An 18,534-nucleotide genomic window follows, 5' to 3' on the forward strand; every position below is an offset into this window, starting at 1 on the left:
TAATAATTTCCTTTGGTTTAATTTTATTCTTTTGTCCTGAGCCTGTGGTTTGGGTTATAACTTATATACACTGTTCACTGGATATATATTCTATAAATCATCCAAGGCAAGTTACTACCCGGATCTAATATTACAGAAAACTGAACTTGTATATAAAAGAAACATACTTTCAAAATTTAATTTTGTATGTTTAAAATTGTAGATCCTAACAAATAAATGGGTCTAGTATTAAGTACTACAGTTAATATGACATTAATTTGGGCAAAATATCAAGAAAGGGCAATGCTATTTCCTAGCATAAATGAAGGCAAATTGATTAAAAAATATGTTTATTGAATAATATGTATCAGAAAAAGAGAACTATTTTGAGTCAGGCCTTTTCTTTTCTCTCTGTTGGTATGAAAAAATTGATTCTTAGAGCATAGTTGTTCTAGTGTTTTTCCTAGACTAATAATGATCTAAGAAAAAAAAATATGCAAAGCCTATTTGAAATTTCAATCTCATTCAATTTAGACATGGCTAGTGAATTCTAGATCTAGAGCTTCATTTCCTAGGCTCCAGAATCTCAATCACATTAATGCAGTATTGGATGCTATGTTGGCCAATTTTGGGCTTAGGTTTATTCCCAGAAGTACCTTTGGTTTTTTGGTTTAATTTCTATAGTATTTATATAACCTATTCTGGGTTTAAAATCAAATTATGTGGGGATTGATTTCACCATTATTGTACACATGTACTTGAAAATAAACCAAAAATATGAAAATCCATATTTGTAAAAATTATTCAATAGGGAATGATTTTTTCCTAGGGATATTATGACACCATTGTAAGGGTAATATATAACTGTGACAGTATTTTGGAAAATTAAAGGAACTATACAAATATAAACTAATATTAATATTCTTTTCTTTGCAATGAGAATCATTACAAGAGTCTCTCCAAAAGCAAGCCACTGTGCTGCCTCAAAATATGAATCAGTTTACAAATATTTACATATAAACTTTTCTCTCTATAAAAGGAAATATACCTGAATATTTACTTAGAAATCTATATGACAAAGGAAACAAGTATTATGAATCTCATTTTTAATATTTTGCCAAAAAATCTAAGTTTTGCTACCCAGAATGTAAATTTCATTCACTATACAATATTTCTGGAAATGGATTATGGGAAGTAAACATATGAATGTTTCATTATGTTTAACACTCTCCCCTTCTCACTCTAAAATTTGTATCTGGGTTGTTTAATGCCAATGAAACACACTCATAGTTTCTTTGTCTATAAAACTGACATCTGTCCATTGACATTTCTCCTCCTCAGTATACACAGGAATATCTGAAATGGGCAAGAGACTAATGCTTACAAAAAATATCAGTTTGACTAGTGAATGAGATTATAATTTGTTAAATGATAACAATCAAGAAATCTCCCCAAATTTTCAGCTCAATTAATTTTTGCTAGAAGGAATATATGATATAGAAAGATATTCCCATTAGTTAAGTTAATCTAAATGATTCCAACATAAGGACAAATTTCCATATTCCTCAAAGAATTATCTACAAAGTCTTAGAACCACCTCTCTATCCTTATTCTAACAGAAGTTCACCTATCAGTTTCGTGTTTATTTCAGATCTCTATTTTCCCATTCATATTCTTCATTAATATTACTAAAACAGTAATTGAGATGAAGGAACTTCATAGCAAGCAGCATTCCTACACTCATGTGGTATTTCCTTGTCTCCATCAGAGTATAAATTCAAAATTTATGCAAACTCATTAAGACCATTTCTGCAGCTGAACAAGTAAGAGGATTCATGTAATACTGTGGTAATATTTATCTTGACATTGTGTACATTTTGATAATCATTTATTCTTATTGTAAAATTTTGTTATCTAAATTTAAAAAATGAAATAATACACATTAGGGCGTGTGTGTGTATGTGTATTTTCATTTAAAAGGAACACATTCAATAGAAAATCTAAGTCTTTAAGAAATTCCAATTAGAGAACTTTGTTTTTAACTAGAAGCATGAAGATTTTTAGGGATGCTAACAGAAAAACAAAAACTCTTGAAGAGGCTGTGAGTTGTACTGGAAAGAACTTATATCAAAGAATCTTAGTTCACATCTGAGCTAAGACTCTATTATAATGTGTAAAACCACAGGCAAGTTACTACACATCTGGAAGCCTCAGTTTCCTCATCCATAAAATTAGGAGTTTGGGAGGTGACCTCGATGAAATCTAAGCACCCTTTCAGATCTATGTCTGGTGATTATAAGCAACAGTATAAAGAAAAAAAAATTATAGAACCATAATTATGTATGTATAAATATATAACACATACATATGACATCTTTTATATACAAAAATACATGTGTGCTGTGTATATGTATTCATATATATATATATATATATACACACATGTCTGTGCATAATGTTTTTGAGATCTATATGTTTCTGAAATATGATGGAAGATTTCCCTTTTGTTCTAATGGATAAATATTTAGCTTGCTAAACACTGTCTTTTAACAAATAGATGGAATCAATTATATATGTATAATATGTATGTGTGTAAACACATTACATATTTGTTATATATACATGTTGTTTACATCTTTTCATACATGGGTATGTGTGTATACAAATATACACAATTTATTCTTCTTTTTAAAAGGTTATGAGAGTTTGGGGGCCATTAGGAAGGTAGAGCATAGTAATATGTACAAGGAACATAAGTATGAAATGAAAATATTGTAGTAATATATATTTATTGTGTATAGCTTGGCTCCTCACATCTCCCTGAACATCTTTTATATATCCTTTGACTTAAACCAAAAGTTCTCTCTTTTAGTCCCAACATTTTTTTATTTTAACATTTTTTATAAATTAGGTGTTTTGTTTTGTTTTTAGTTAAAAGCTTACAATGGATCATATTTGGGATTACAGGAAAATCATTAGCTTTTTGAAGTGAAAAATTTATTTGAGAAATTCTTTAGAGGTGCCTTCAGCAATTAACTCTTAAATGTCAGATTTAGTGTTTTCATTAATTTATTTATGTTTATTGGGACGCTTTTACACTATGTATTCTACTTGAATATAGTAGAGATATGCTTTAATCTATAATTAAGATCCAAATACCAAAATAGGGGCATCCCATGCTATCTCTATTGTTAAATTGTTAGGACTAAAACACCTTTTCATCAAATTCTTGGGTTCAGTTTTGATGATTAAGATGTCATATAGCTAATACTTCAGGAGACATTAGTTTAATGTGACTAATCCATTGACAGAGAGCAGACCCTGAAAGACTGGGATAAGGTAGATAAATTTGATGGAAGTAGAAATGAAACTTTTGAGAAAGCTGCTTAGGAGTAAGGATTGTTTCATTCATTGGATTTTTCTCCCCAGTACTTAAACAGTGCCTGGCGTGCAGTAAGTACAATAAATACTGATGGAATTAGCCACAGTGGAAAGGCCTGAACCATGAGTTGTTACAGGTCATATGTTGGAGGAAATGGGGTTGAGGGTTAATCATGGGGATAAGAGGACAAGCTTCAAAATTTTTAGTAAAAGAAAACCACTCTTATGAGTTCATGAAGCTTATAGTGGCTGGCTAGATATTAAATTATATTTATTAAAAACTTGAAGTCCAGAAAAAAGTAAAAATAAAATTTGTTCTAGGAAGTAGAATGGAAGAATTCTAGGAAGAATGCTTGAAAACTATGATTTTGACATCAAGTTCAAATTAAGTTAGCTGTGTACTTGTGTATGTATATGCTTTAAAATTTTCAAAGGTTTCTTTCTCTACTCTTGCTCCTTGGCTCCACTATTATTTGAATAAAGTTATCTGTTTAATTGTACAATGAAAAACTGCAGTATAATACTGGAAAGTATTTTTAAGTGGCTAAAAAAGCAAGTATCCCAATAAAACAGGACAAATAATAAATATGCCATTTTCAAAGAATAAATATCATCTGCTTACATGGGAGGTATGTAATACTATACTGTGGTACTAAGCAGAGTTAGGTATCATTATGTGGGACTATTGCTATGTAAACAATTGGTAAGTCACTTAAACTTTCAGTGCCTCAGGCAACTTTCTAAGACTCCAAGTTATAGATCGGTATATAAGCTTTTTAGGGCAGAGACTGTTTTGTCCCTATAACAATTCACTAAAAACTTGTTGAAATGAATTAATCACACTAGTTTAAGGAATTTTCATACTAGGAGTTCCTCATAATAATAAAATCACAGGTCTGACAAAGAAAGAGAGAGAGAGAGAGAGAGAGAGAGAGAGAGAGAGAGAGAGAGAAGAGGAGAGGAGAGGAGAGGAGAGAGGAAGGAAGGAAGGAAGGAAGGAAGGAAGGAAGGAAGGAAGGAAGGAAGGAAGGAAGGAAGGAAGGAAGGAAGGAAGGAAGGAAGGAAGGGAAGGGAAGGAAGGAGGGAGAGGGAGAAGGAAGGAAGGAAGGAAGGAAGGAAGGAAGGAAGGAAGGAAGGAGGGAGGGAGGGAGGGAGGGAGGGAGGGGAGGGAGGGAGGAGGAGGGAGGGAGGGAGGGAGGAAGAAAGTGGGTAGTAGTTATGTCAAAACTAAAGAATTCAAGAATCTTATCACTCCAAAAAGGTTGGGGAATCACTGATTTAGACTTATTAAATATGTATCTCTTGGACATTCAGAGAAATATATACCAATCTAATACCTCTGTAATTATATTTCATCATATCATTCAGATCTTTATGTTTGTCTAAAATAATCAGATTATTAAAAGAAATACATTTATTTGATTTGGATATTGAGATATTTACTTCAACAATTCCAATGTAAACTCTCCCAAAAAAATAAACCACATGGGCCTTTATGGTTAAGCGAATATCCTACCTGATGAATCTCCTAACTCTAGTCATTTTTCCTTTTCAATAGAATATGAAATGAGTCATGGTTTTGATGAGTTTCTAATTCCAAAGGAATCAGTCAATATGATCCAAGTCATGGAAAATGCTATGAAAGATAACTCATTTCTGCTCCACAGTGTCCACATGCATGTGCTATGTAATTATTGAGAAAATTTTTGAGAGGCCAACATTCAAACAGAAATTAGCAAAAACAAAAATAATAAATTGCCAGTATATGTGTGTACATTTTCCAAGAAAACTTCCAAGGAAGATTCCAGTGGCTCTACTCATTTGTATGTGTTTGTGAGTACACATTCTAGTAAGCCCAAATGGAAAACCTTTTTTAGGTAGGTATCTAGTGTCAATCTTGGATGTTTGTTATCCAAAGAATAGTCTAGCTAAAGTGAAAAAAATACTTGCTTCAAAAAGGTCAGCTACAAGTGGATGATTTTATTTATTATCATTGTTATTATTGTTTTTTGTAATAGCCAGTCATGAATATTGTCTAAGATATGACAGGATTGTGATATGTATCAGTAGAGGGCATATCCAAAACAAATTTAAAAATGTAATGTGTGTGCCTAGTCATTTAATTGGGGAAAATAAATTAAGTTTCAGTAAATATGTACAGAGTAAGAACTTACAGGTAATCCACAAACTTTTATTTAAAGAAAAAAACTGTAATTAAAAAAAGTTATATTCTGCCTAAAAATAGAAATAATTCAACTTAGTTATGTTACATATAGCTTTATTTCTTTATTTCCTTGACAAAAACCAAACCATTAGAAATCTCTAGAAACTATGTATGTCTTTTTTATATTATCATATTCTCACAATGGTTTCCGAGCTACGATTCTGTTGCTCATTTCTTCCCTTGAATTCTATTGAATTGCTTTTCTCTATGTTCTTTACTTCAGATATAACTAACTCATCTAAAATAGCCACATTTGACTGGTCTCATTCCACAGAAATCTAGCCAGTCTGTTTTCTTAAACCTGCCTGCTACATAGGATTGTCAATCATTACCTACTTTTAAAATCTTCATACTTGGAGAATTCTGTCCCAGAATACTTAAATATATGCTTTATTTGTTTATTTATGGTCTATCAAATAAAATACCTGTCAAAAAATGTTGCAACATTAGGCTCTGACATGATTAAAGAAGATATTATGGCTTGTCCTGTCACTGGCAAAATGCTAATCCAATTGACTGTGACAGATTTGGTCTATTGGGTTAGAATCTCTTCCAATATCTCCCAAGTTCCATGTTGTCTCAGTCATTTGACTATTGCATTTTTTAAAGCATTCTTTAATTACAAATTCAATCAACAGAACATATTATTTGTTAAGAAGCCATTTTAGATTATGGGGCAAATGTATACTTGGTTTGTTCTTGAACATGATCTCTAGCACTTTTTCATTCTTTTTCTTTTTTAAAGAAATATATATGGAAGAAACTCAGGAGACAAATTCACTGGTGATCACAGAGATTAAATATCACCAAGTCTTTAATATATGAAATATTTTAAGTGAATATAAACTATTTTCAGTATGTTACTTAATTATACTTTTTTTATCCTTTTTTTCTGAGTCATTTAGAATCTTATCATAGAATTTTACTCAGAAAATAGATTTCATTGAGTAATTCTCATTTCCTCCTTTAAGTAATTCTGAACTTCAAGTTGAAAAACAAAAGGGGATGGATGGTTGGGCAAGAAAAATCTATAATCTAGATATTCATTTCCTACTTGGTAGGAAAAAATGCATAGAGAGGAAGGACAACACATCTCTAAACCTCTGAAAAAATAAAGCATGAAAATTTACATTTAAGAAAACAGATAAATTGCAAGATTATTCACTCAAAAATATTATTCACTTTACAAAAGGATTTTCTGTGGGGTTAATTTAAATAATGACTTTCCCTAAATTATGATTTGATTTACAGTAAAATCTATCACAATTAACATGGAACTAATTATAGATAATATTTTCAGACAAGTATCTCAACAATTTAACTTGGTCTGTGTCAATTTGTATGAATGCCCTGGTGTCCTGCCCCCAAATTGAAAAGTCAGCTTTTTCTTGTACAATTGAATTTTTAGCAAAAAAGTGTATCCAGATTAGAAAATAGGCAAGCAAGATCTTCAGTGATGCAAAATTTTACTTTCATTATTCATATCCTACATCATATTCATTGTTCTAGGAGCAAGGATATCTAAACTGAAATGTATCCATCTTGAATCTACATCTGCAATACAGAAGATAAAATCCTCTATTTTTCAACAATAACAAAAAATCCTTCTGGGTTCTGTCTTATAGATTACAAAATGATAAAAATAACTTTATTTTCCTCAAGTGGGATTAATAATGAGTATGAAACTTCTTCAGTTGCACTAAAGGACATTGTTGAATGTCCACTGACATTCTCTGTAATAATTGGCTTTACTTTCTCTTTCTAAAAGGGGAATAAAGGAGACCAGCTATATAAATAACTATTTAAACTAGTCTGTATGATTTTTATTGATGCTTTTGGACATGAAAATCCATTCACCTATGTGTTCAAACTGGAACAGTGGCTTGAAATTTTATGCTACGGTGTTATTGCAAGTTGACATGGCCTTTTGACTTGCATTTTTCTGGATGTTGAATGAATATCATTTAAGAGAGCAAAAACTATCAACAAAATGGAAACAGAGGAGTAATCTTTGCCTGGCTAATAAATGCCATAAGCTAGAAACTAAGACAGCATTCCCTATCATAAACTTCTGTAACTTATTGTTTTTATTAATTCTTGAATCCATTGAATTCTTTGAAATGGAGCTACTCAATTGTCTTTCAAATGAAATTTCAAAATGTCACTATGTAGTCAGTCCAATGGACTTCTTCTGTTGTTTCTGAAGTTTTAATGTACTCCTGCTTTATAAAGAATACTCTGGATGAACTGGAATCTCTATTAAATCCCAACTCCTCTCAATACAGGTCATTTATAAAGATTTGTAAAATAGTCCGTTTCCTTCCTTCTGTTACTTAGTCAAAGCAAATCCCCTTTTGGACTAAAGTAGTGAGACTTAGTTGGGAACGAAACTATGTGGTGATGCTTCTAATTTTTTATTATAGGTCAAATAGTTAGAGGTTTGATTCAAATAAGAGAAGCCCCTAATAATAATGGAGTTTTACTTCTTTGTCTAAGCTGATTGGCCCATTCTCATTAACTTAATTTCACAGCTTGAATATTCTCTACTTTGCTGCATGGCATAAAAAGTCTAGCCATTAAATGTTTAAAGTGCAACAATTTGAAAAAAATTAATCTTTCCACAAAAATCTTAAATGGTAAATTAACTTTTCCACTGAAGATGCTATTATGTTTTATATGCTGTCAACCCCTAAATTTTTAGTATATATCATTTTATAAGGACCCCAAATGAAATGTGATATCATTTCAAATGAAATTATCAGGCTGTCAATTTTAACAACAGCATTTCTCTATTATTTATTACTGTCTAAAAGAAATATAAGCCTAGATTATATAAAACAGCAGTTAACATTAATGGAAATCAACTTAAACCTAATCTATTTTTATCAGTTAAAATCTTGGCTTAAAGAAGCAAAAGTGGAATGTGTAACTTATTTTGGGATGTTCATTTCCCCAGCATATATTTTCCTCCCACAAGGTCTAAAATCACAGTTATTGAGAGAACAAAGGGCATATTTGCTTTAGGTCTTGTATCTTAGTGATCCAAAGATTAGGACTCAACCTTAGCAGAAATGCTGATTGTCTAGATCCCCAGCTACCTCTCAAAGAATATTTTTCCTCCAAGAAAACAGTCTACTTGATAGGCAAATGGATTTGCCAGGATATTCTCCTCTGATTCCAAGACTTGTTTCAATTAAGTTCAGTTACTAAAGAACTGCTAAAGGAGTCTTGGACTCAGACATATCTAACCAACTAAAAGTTATCTATTCAGACATAATAGCTCTAAGGAAAAAAAACTAATCATATCTGAGTTGTACCTTTTCTTGTAAGAGATGATTAGCTAGACTATATATATAGTCTAGCTGATTTTATATATATATATATATATATATATATATATATATATATATATACACTTATACACCTTTAGAAGCATATCTGTATGCTGCCAGAGAACCTACATGAAAAATTCACCTGATCTAATGGGATTAGTTATAAGGAAGACTAGTAAGTGATATAATTCCCCAAAACACTATGTTAAAAGTTGTTTGGTATTCAGTAATGGATTATGTCACTATAAGGTTTCAAAACGTGTGTAGCATATATTTTAAGCAAAGGAAGAACAAGCATGTGTTTACTTTTAAGGTCCCAACTAGCTCAATGATTCTCCAACTATTAATGGAACAGATTTATCATCAATTTTTGGAGAAAACTAGTATAATCTACATTTTTAGGGAGGTTGTCATGTGTATATATGTATATATTACATATATATACATAATCATGCTTCAAGTGTGATATGTCCATATTTATTAGGATATTTCATTGTGAATATTATTGTGATCTCCTACAGAACTAGTGTAAAGTCTATTTGCCTTTCAGGTAAGAAAATGTATGTTTGGAAAACATGTACACATATACATTTACCCAGATATTGCTGGCAAAATTCATTATGCAGGAAACTTTTTTTTTTGCTCAAATACACAACAACAATCAAGTCATAAAACACAGAACCAATAGCCAATCAATAAAAAAAAAAATAAGCCTGCCTTTGGGCTTAATTCAAGCAAGCCATTCATTGAGCTAATGTGATGGACCTGTCAAACCCGCTACAGCATTACAAACATTCTAGCAACATCAAGTGAACATGCAATGACAAATGAATACAATACACCCCTTCGCCATGCTCAGATTGGCTGTCTCACAAAAATCTAATTTGATAGCTTTGCCAGTTTTCTTTAAATCACATTTGAGATACTTAAGAAAATACTGTTTGCTTGGGTGAGATTCGATACCTATCAAATACTTATTATATTCCAAAGAAAAGATATGTATATAGACCCCTTAATTTCTTTCACAAACCCTAAAATTTCATTATGCCAACTGGTTGTCTCTTATATGTTAATCTCTGCCCAAACAGGATATCTTCATTCTTGCAAACTGTCAGAGCCATTAAGAATGCCCAAAGTCAACATCATGTGATCTTTTAACTAAAGACTATTGCAAAGAATCCGTGAGGTGAGGTTCTTGTCTCAAGAGCCTTTTGAATAGTTCCAAGAAAATTGTAATTCAATTTCTTCAAAGGCCCAGAATTTTTAATTTGATGAGAACTTGGTGCTGATAAAAGGTCAAATTTTGCCACAGTGGGAAACGATAATCTTCAGCACTGATCTCTCCCTCTCAAGAAGTCACTGAAGTGATGTATGATTACGGAGTATAAATGCCAGAGTTAATTTGTTAATAGTTCACATGATGGCAGATGTCTGTCTTTATTCTACTACTAACCATTAAATATTATCAAAGCCTTCTTCATTCCTGTACCTCTCTAATGTCAAAAGAATTTTTTGTTTCTTTAGAATTTTCTTTCCCACCCCACTTGAGACTTTCTCTTAGTTACTTGTCATTACTGATGTCCTTATGTCTTGCTGGCCAAAGGTACCAATGCACAGGGTGCCCCAAAAGTTTTAGTGCACCTTTAGGTTGTAAAAGACTTTTAAAACACCTTGTACAAGTAACAAGAGAAAATTATAGAATAGATGTTGCTGAATAACTATGTGCTGAATCTAAATTCATGTATTATTTTCTTAGTCTCACATCCCCCCTCCAATATATATGTTGTCCAAATATACCTCCCTTTCCTTATTTCCTTCCTAAGGATTGTCTGTCACAAAATGTACCCTTGCAATTTGTCATACATATATACACTTTACAAACCACACCATAAATAGTATATTAAGAATTATCTTTTCATGGCAATTTTGGGTACCATACATTGCATTTGCCTTGATGTTATATTTACATGTGCTGTAAGTATTATGTTAAAAATAAGTTAAATCGGGATTTATACTCAATATCAAAAGCAATCAATTAGACCAAATGTGCAAGACCTACCTATAATTTGACCATCAAAAAAAGGACTGTTACACAGATAAGAGAATATTCCCAGAGTTTTCTGAACTAGAACTGTTGCACTAAAGTAGGAATTACATATTCAAGTTTTACCCATCTAAAATTGAGGGCCACTGCCCAGTGATATGTGTGGGCAATAAAAGCATCTAAACCAAATAAGAAACTCCTTTACACATAAATTCACAAATAACTGTCCTGTATAAAACTTCAATGAAAACTTTAATTTGTTAGGAGGTAAATGCATTTTGAGGCATCCAAATTGTCAAATAATTCCATAAAAGAAAAACATTACATTATTTATTTTAAAATATTTAAGAAGCTGTCATAGAAGAAAGCATTAAATTATAGATTTGTAGTTAAACCTTATTCAACTGGGGGGGGGGGGAGATGAGATCAAGTATACACTTATTCTGAGAACATGGATAAAAACTCACAGAAATACAGTGAAGATGCATAATTATACAGAAGACTGAAATTGTCATGGTAATTGCACACAATGTATTTGAAAATTTAGCATACTAGATATACTGTCATAAGTTATCTAGAGTTTTAGTGCATTACTAATGATTGATAACATGAATTTTCTATGTGCAGACTATAATCTCACTGAATCTTTTCATTTATATAACTATCTTGAGGTCATCAGTTTCACCATCATCTTTATGAGCCTTTCTAACCCTGTCTGTCTTCTCATCCAGCATCAAAAAATACTGAAGACAGAAATATATATATATAAATTTTGATATTTTATCTTTGATAAATGATTGTTTTTTTTGGTTTTATTCATTTAGAACTGCATCCAGACAGCAATCTAGTTTCTTTGGAGTTCTCCTATAACCTTGAAAATTTCTTGAGGGGTAGGGAGGGGAAAGAAGGAAAAAAAGTTCAAACCGATAATGCTCTTTGTTCCAAGAGATAGTGAGATCTGAACTGTAGCTCCCTAAATGGCCTATTAAAAAAGTTTATTTTTATGATTGCTAAACTATAGCTTTAAAAGTTTAGAAATTTATCTGGCTTTATAAGATCACACAAGAATACTGTAGCTGCAACATGCTAACAACAGACCTTTGTGAAAATGGAATGAAAACTACTGATTAAGCACGCCACTGTTAACCTTATGGAGGAACTGAGAGACAACAGGCCAGGCATATAGAGCAGTGCCTGCTGCTGCTGTTACTGGTTCAAGAGTCATATAAAGTAACTGCTTACCTGTCTGATAGATACAGCATGCCTCAGCCACACATGCAATTTTTTTATTTATTCATGAAACATTGTTTAATTAAAAAAAAGTCATTACCAGAAGAAGCACTTTTTATGGCAACTAAGCATGCAGAGCATTTTTAACATTCACAATGTGTTCTCAGAAAATGGCATCGACGAATTGCATTTAATTGAAATACAGTTTTCCAGGGGACCTGTTGTTATGGCAATGGACACAAAAATTATTACTGACTTCCTACTTATGGCACTGCTCTGCTGACCCTAAATTAACTCCTAAATCTATCTTCCTCACCCCTTCTTTCTCTCTCTCTCTCTCTCTCTCTCTCTCTCTCTCCCCCCCTCTTTTGTCCATCTCTGTCCTTTTCTCTCCTCTCCCTCCCTCTTCCTTCCTTTTCTTCCTCTTCTTCTCTCCCACCCCCGCTCTGTCTCTATCTACCACTCCCTCTTTTCCTCCCTTTTTGTCCCTCTCCCCTACCTCTCCTCCCTCCTTCTCCCATCTGCCTCTCTCTTTCACTCACACTCACATCCCTACCCACACACTCTTGCTGTATTTTGACACTACTTCTAAGGCAGTCTAACTTTAGGTAAATTCTGACCAGTTCTTGTACTAACCAAGGTCTGGATATGACCAAAATCAATTCATTTTTTTTAATGCTACATATGCCCCCTCTTCACACCTCACATCATTCCCTTCCCCTGCCCCAAACTGAGAGCTGAATCCTCTTGTATGATTCCAAATTTAAAATATATAGTGAAGGAAATCTTTGTCCTGATGCAAAAGAGGAAGGACTAGAAAGTAAATCACTCCCTGAATGACTACCTTCCACTTTCTGCCTCAGAGTCAGTTGAATTACTATCACTATTAAGTCTTGTTATGTGACCTTTGACAAGACACTTAACTATTCCAGACTTAAGTTTCCTCATCTGGAAAATATGCAGCTCAGACAAAATGATCTTGAAGGTACTTTCCAATTCTGAGTCCATGAATCCATAAAATAATGTAGATGGTGGGCTCTAAGGTAATGTGTGTATGTTTCTGTGATATGTCCTTGTGTGTTTGTGTATGGAGAGATCTGGAGAGTATGTTAAGGGGCACAGATCATCTCTGTCTCATGAGTTATGACAGAGACCTAGGATTTATCTGTCTAAAGCATTCATACTTCTCTTTTATAGCTCTATAATAACCAGTATCCATACAACTGAACTTTCTGTGTTTTCTCTATTACTCATGCAGTTTTGCCAAAATCAAGGTATATTTTTTCCATCAACTTCATAAATGTACAAGTCCTTATAAATAATAATAGAGGACTTACCTGTCACTGTAGGCAGCCGCAGTGGCGGTGGCGGGTTGGGCATACCGGTAGGCAGCATAACCACCCTAAAAAAAATCAACAAGTTTGACTTGAGGAATATGAAACTATCAAAAGTATTATTAGCTGACAGACACTGAAGCAATGCTCGAAGGACTATTACACAAAAACTATCATTCTAACTACAAGGTTAATTTACACTAACTACAAAGAAAGGTATAAGTAATAATCACACTGGACAGTTAAAAAGTTTAGTATTAACCCCATTTGCATATCAAGGTTTAAGCTTTAAATCTAACTGAATATTCTTTGGAAACAAATTTTCTACTGAACTTTCATTTTGTATGCATTTCGTAAGAATGTAAATTATCCTTATATGTGAATACTAATAATGTTTAGTCAACATTTCTCAACATTTAGTAGGGAAATATTTTTTTTAATTAATATTTTCAGCCAATGATACACAACATGACATATCACTGTGATTCAGCCAGCATATTTGTTTTACGTTGAAAAAGTGATAAAGTCTTCTAATTTGTAAATAACATCATTATTGTGAAGGAATGTGAAAATAATTAACATTCACTTGTATGTAACAGTAATTGCAGCTGTTCAATTAAGCAAAGAGGACGAGTAAATGTACGTGTTTGAAAGGAACTGTGTGCAATGATGCATTGATTTATCAAACTGTGAAAACAGCAGAGCTCCTTGCTCAATAGACCATGGTGATACATCAACCATTTCCAAATGATCTTAGCACAATTAACAAATGGGATCCAGTCTCCACTGATAACAAAGACCACTCAGATTCTAATGATAATTCATCATCCCATATTCTCTGGAAATGTGGGCTGTGGCCCATACCTAACAAATTCAACTCACTGCTGGGAGGACATATTTCTCCCTACCAATTAGCCATTGGCCAGGTCATGGCACTTAGTTCAGAATGATTTTGATACTAAGTCAAATTAGCAGGTGTTCAATGGGAACTGCTTCTGGCTCTTCTTACTATACATATATATATACATATGTTAGGGACAGCTTAAAGAAGTGAGAAATGAAGGGGGCAGGAAGATGAAAACTGTTCTCAATAAAATCCTACTATTTCTTCAGGATATGTTAGTTCAACTTGGTTGGGGACCAAATTCTAAATGAGAGTGTATTGGTGATTGCTCTATACTGACAACATCTTTGAAATCTCTCAGAGGTGAACCAAGATAATTTTCAAATTTTATGATAAATGGTTTCTTTTTTCAAGCAACTTTCCCTTCTTGTCCTCAGCCCAGGTTTTTATTTGGGACAATTTATATTTTTTGTCTGCCAAATATTAACAATCTTGGAAAAATTCCTTTTTCTGGGAAATTGTCTCCTCAAGTTATTTTCGACATCTCTAAAATTATCTCTTTAAGTTATTTTTGACAGGGAACTATTGGTACTTTGAGATAAATAAAGATACCTTCAGGAAAGGAAAGAAAGAAGGAAGAGAGGGAAGGAGGGAAGGAGGAGGGAAGGAGGAAGGAAGGAAGGAAAAAAGGAAGGCGATTAAAAGAAAAGGTCCAAGAGACCATTGTGTGATTAAAATAATTTGCTTTACAATCAGGGATTAGTAAGTGGAATAAAGTTAATTGATTAGTTTATTCTAGGTATGATCCAAATATAAAATCAAATTACTTCTCGTACTGGTTAAAAAGCCACATTTTCTACCAAATCTCATGTTACAAGACAGGGATGCAGAAATTTAGAGTCTTTATGATGTCTACCTTATGCTGTATCTCAGCTGTTATATTGTACAATCAAGGACGACTAAATTCATAAGCAAATGTTTTGAAAATCAGATTAGGACAAGAATTGTCTTGTTGGTTTCTAGGAGGTATTAACAATGAGATATATTTGAGGATGTGAATTTCTAAAATAGCTTCTAAAATATATTTTTTGGTAAAATTTTTCCACCAGCATCCTCGTGTCTCAGAAATCGTGATTCAGTGAGTATTCAGTGAGTATTTTTATGGTCCCACATCTCTCCAATAATACTTATTATGTATCTTTTCTTTCTAAGTTGGTAGAGATATGAGTCAATTACAGTGACAAAAATGGGAGTGGTAGAAATTAGTATCTTGAAAATGCCTGAAAATAGTTCACATGGTCTCTGTTGGCTTATTCAGACTACATATAACATCTGTGCCATTATATCTGTGGTCCTTTTGTCCAATGAATGTAGCCCTTTGGAAATTTTTAACGGAGTCCTTCATCTACTTTTATTTAATAGGTATGATCAGACTAGGAGGAAACATTTCTGGCTCTCCATATGATGGAACAATATACTGAAGCCTTTGTTTCTTACAAGTCTATTCAAAGAATCTCTCATTCATGAGTCAAGGTAACTTATAAAAGTCCTAAAGAGACAATGTATCTAAAATAACAGAAGTACCTTTCGGTCTCCACAATATATCTGATAATTGAAACATATAACAAAGGGTAGAGGGGAAACATCAAGTGGCTAGAAACTTTGATGCCTGCATTTTGAGAATTTTTTTCTTTCAATTTTTTTCTATGAAATTCCTATTAAGGGCATGACATATTTATGCATTAACTCAGTGTACATGCGCATATACTGTAAAATGATCAAAAAAATTACAAATTACTTTAATTTGCTTCTCTAACAGGTGACTCTAATCAGTTTTATTGCCTCATATTTTGTAGCTCACTGAGCATAACTAGAGCTCTTTCAAGGTTCCATAGAATTGCCTAGCAAGGAGAGCTCCTAACTATCCAGTGGCCAGGCTGTTTTCACATAGAATAGGTTGCTTAAAATAAATGACATCCTTTGACAATTGTGGAGAGGGTTTTTATTGATTGATTTATTTTTGTTTGGTTTTGGTTTTTACTATTAGTCCAATACAGGAAAACAATAGAATGTAGAATATAGGATTTAAGTTTACATTGTTGCTTATATTTATTTCTCAGATGTTGTTAGAGGAAATAAAAAGTTCTATGTACACCTCAATTTAGCTATTTTACAAATATTGAGAGTCAAATTCCTCCATTTTTCTTTGATCTTACTAACTACTATAGGAAGACCACAAGGAGCCTATTTGGAAAGTTAATTCCATAATACTTTAGTAAAGTTGTATCAAACTCAAAAAAAAAATTGGCTTCCTGTGGCCATATATTGACTTAGAAAATCACAAGTTAACATTATCAATGATGTATTGTAGTTTTATTTGTTTTGTTAAATCTTTCCCAATTACATTTTTATCTGGATTATTTGGGATGAGACAAAGAAAATCTGAGTCCATTCTATAAGTGGCCATCACATCCTAAAAACTACAGTGGGTTCACTGGAAACATTCTGTATTAAAAATTCAGTTGGATTTCATTTTTGTACATTAGGGGCCTTAGTGATAATGTGCTCCTTTATATGGCTCAAATAGCTATAAATCAATTTATATTCTAAATGTGCTGGGGAGATCTTACTATTTAAAAGTACTCTTAAGTGAATATTTTTATGAAGTGAAATACAGCTCTGCTAAAATATCTGTTTAAGAATTTGAGGTTTTCACATTCTGGGTTTTCTTAAGCTGGATAGGCAAGAGATGTAGAGAAGAAGAAGAAAGGCTCAGCTGCTGAAACCATATAACTAAGAATATGACATGTTTCTGTATGCTTTGGTCCAAGTTTTTAAAATTAATATTTTCCCTAGAGCTTTATAAATTCCTATGATGAAGAATGAATTTATTTATTTAAGAATTTTTAACCTGAGCTACCATCAATTTTTAGTGAAAGTGGTCAGTAACTCACAGGGAAACTAATTTGAGCTGTTATTAAACAGACCATTACAAATTTCTACTTTTACTTTCTTTGCTCCCAATTTTTTCTGGTTTCACTGAATTTCAAAATGACAATGGCCAAAAACTTTGCATTCTCAGACAAACACTAATAGTTTCACTGCCTCATTTGCCTTTGTAAGACTAATAAGTTCACCAACTCGGGAAATATTTTCAATATGATAAAAAATGTAGGGAAAATTGGAGCAATGGATAGGCTCAGGTTAGAATGACACAGATAGTGTTTGGCTTTACTGCATTAAAGTAAAAGAAAGTTATCTTGACACTGAGGCTCAGTTTAGGTTACTGATTTAACTATTTGGGTTCAATTCAGATAACTGGAAAAAACCCAGTTCAGCATAACAACCAAATTTGTCCCTTGGATTGTTGAGTTGCCTCAGTGACATTACCAAATTAACCCCTGATTTTAGCACTGAGCAAATATGGCAAACATGGCTTTAAGCTAAACCCTTCTAGGCTAATCCATTCCCATTGGTGTGTAGACTACTAAAGATTATCTACCCTGTGTTGATTAGTATCAGTTGTGAAGCCAGGTGAAGTGACTGTAGTGTCTGGTCTATGATTTGGGTCGTTATATCTATGGTCTAAGTATTAGAAGATAAATGTAGATTTTTAGATATTCATTTAGGTTCTATAATAAAAATCAAAACTGGAAAATGTAGTTGCCTAGATCTTTCCTCTTTTGCCTGTATGAAAAAAGCCCCCCACCCCATAGTTTGCTTGTTAGTAGGATTTCACAGCAAATCCACAGTCAAAGTGATGAGTTTTTCCATCAGTTGGGACTTCATACCTGCAGTAATTTATTGCCATACACAGGCTCTTGATACACTACTCTATAAGGAAACAGAAATGTAATGTTTTCAATGCAAAAACTGAAATAAATAAAAACGCTTAAGTCAGACAAAATCCCAGAGCAATTCATTTACAAGTTTGCTTCTACCAATATATAGATAAACCTATATATAGCTATACATACATAGCAGATAAGTGTGATCACACTAAATTCCAAGACACAAAAAATTTCCTGAATCTTAGTTGTGATTTTATGTGAATTCCAAATTCATATGAAGGAAAAATAATACAAAACACATAAAATGGAATGGCTGTATACAATATGGATATGCTTTTTAAGAAAAAGAAATGGTAATTTCATGGCTTCTGATTC

The 18,534-nt window shown here is 32.6% G+C and overlaps 1 protein-coding gene across 29 annotated transcripts in view; it reads right to left on the reverse strand.

The window, feature by feature from the left end:
• RBFOX1 (RNA binding fox-1 homolog 1) overlaps positions 1-18,534 on the reverse strand; it is a 1,689,737-nt gene that overhangs the window by 21,552 nt on the left and 1,649,651 nt on the right. For 21 of the 29 annotated variants that reach the window (XM_031951810.1, XM_031951238.1, XM_031951046.1 and 18 more), the window contains 2 exons: positions 18,160-18,202; positions 13,528-13,592 (listed from right to left, as the gene is read on the reverse strand). In XM_031951810.1, coding sequence (XP_031807670.1) covers positions 13,528-13,592; positions 18,160-18,202 — 108 coding nt within the window. The remainder of the gene's footprint in view (positions 1-13,527; positions 13,593-18,159; positions 18,203-18,534) is intronic. The other 8 variants (XM_031952171.1, XM_031951877.1, XM_031951936.1 and 5 more) reach the window with 1 other exon arrangement.

Source organism: Sarcophilus harrisii, chromosome 1 (assembly GCF_902635505.1).
Source record: "Sarcophilus harrisii chromosome 1, mSarHar1.11, whole genome shotgun sequence".
In the NCBI taxonomy this organism is placed as follows: domain Eukaryota; kingdom Metazoa; phylum Chordata; class Mammalia; order Dasyuromorphia; family Dasyuridae; genus Sarcophilus; species Sarcophilus harrisii.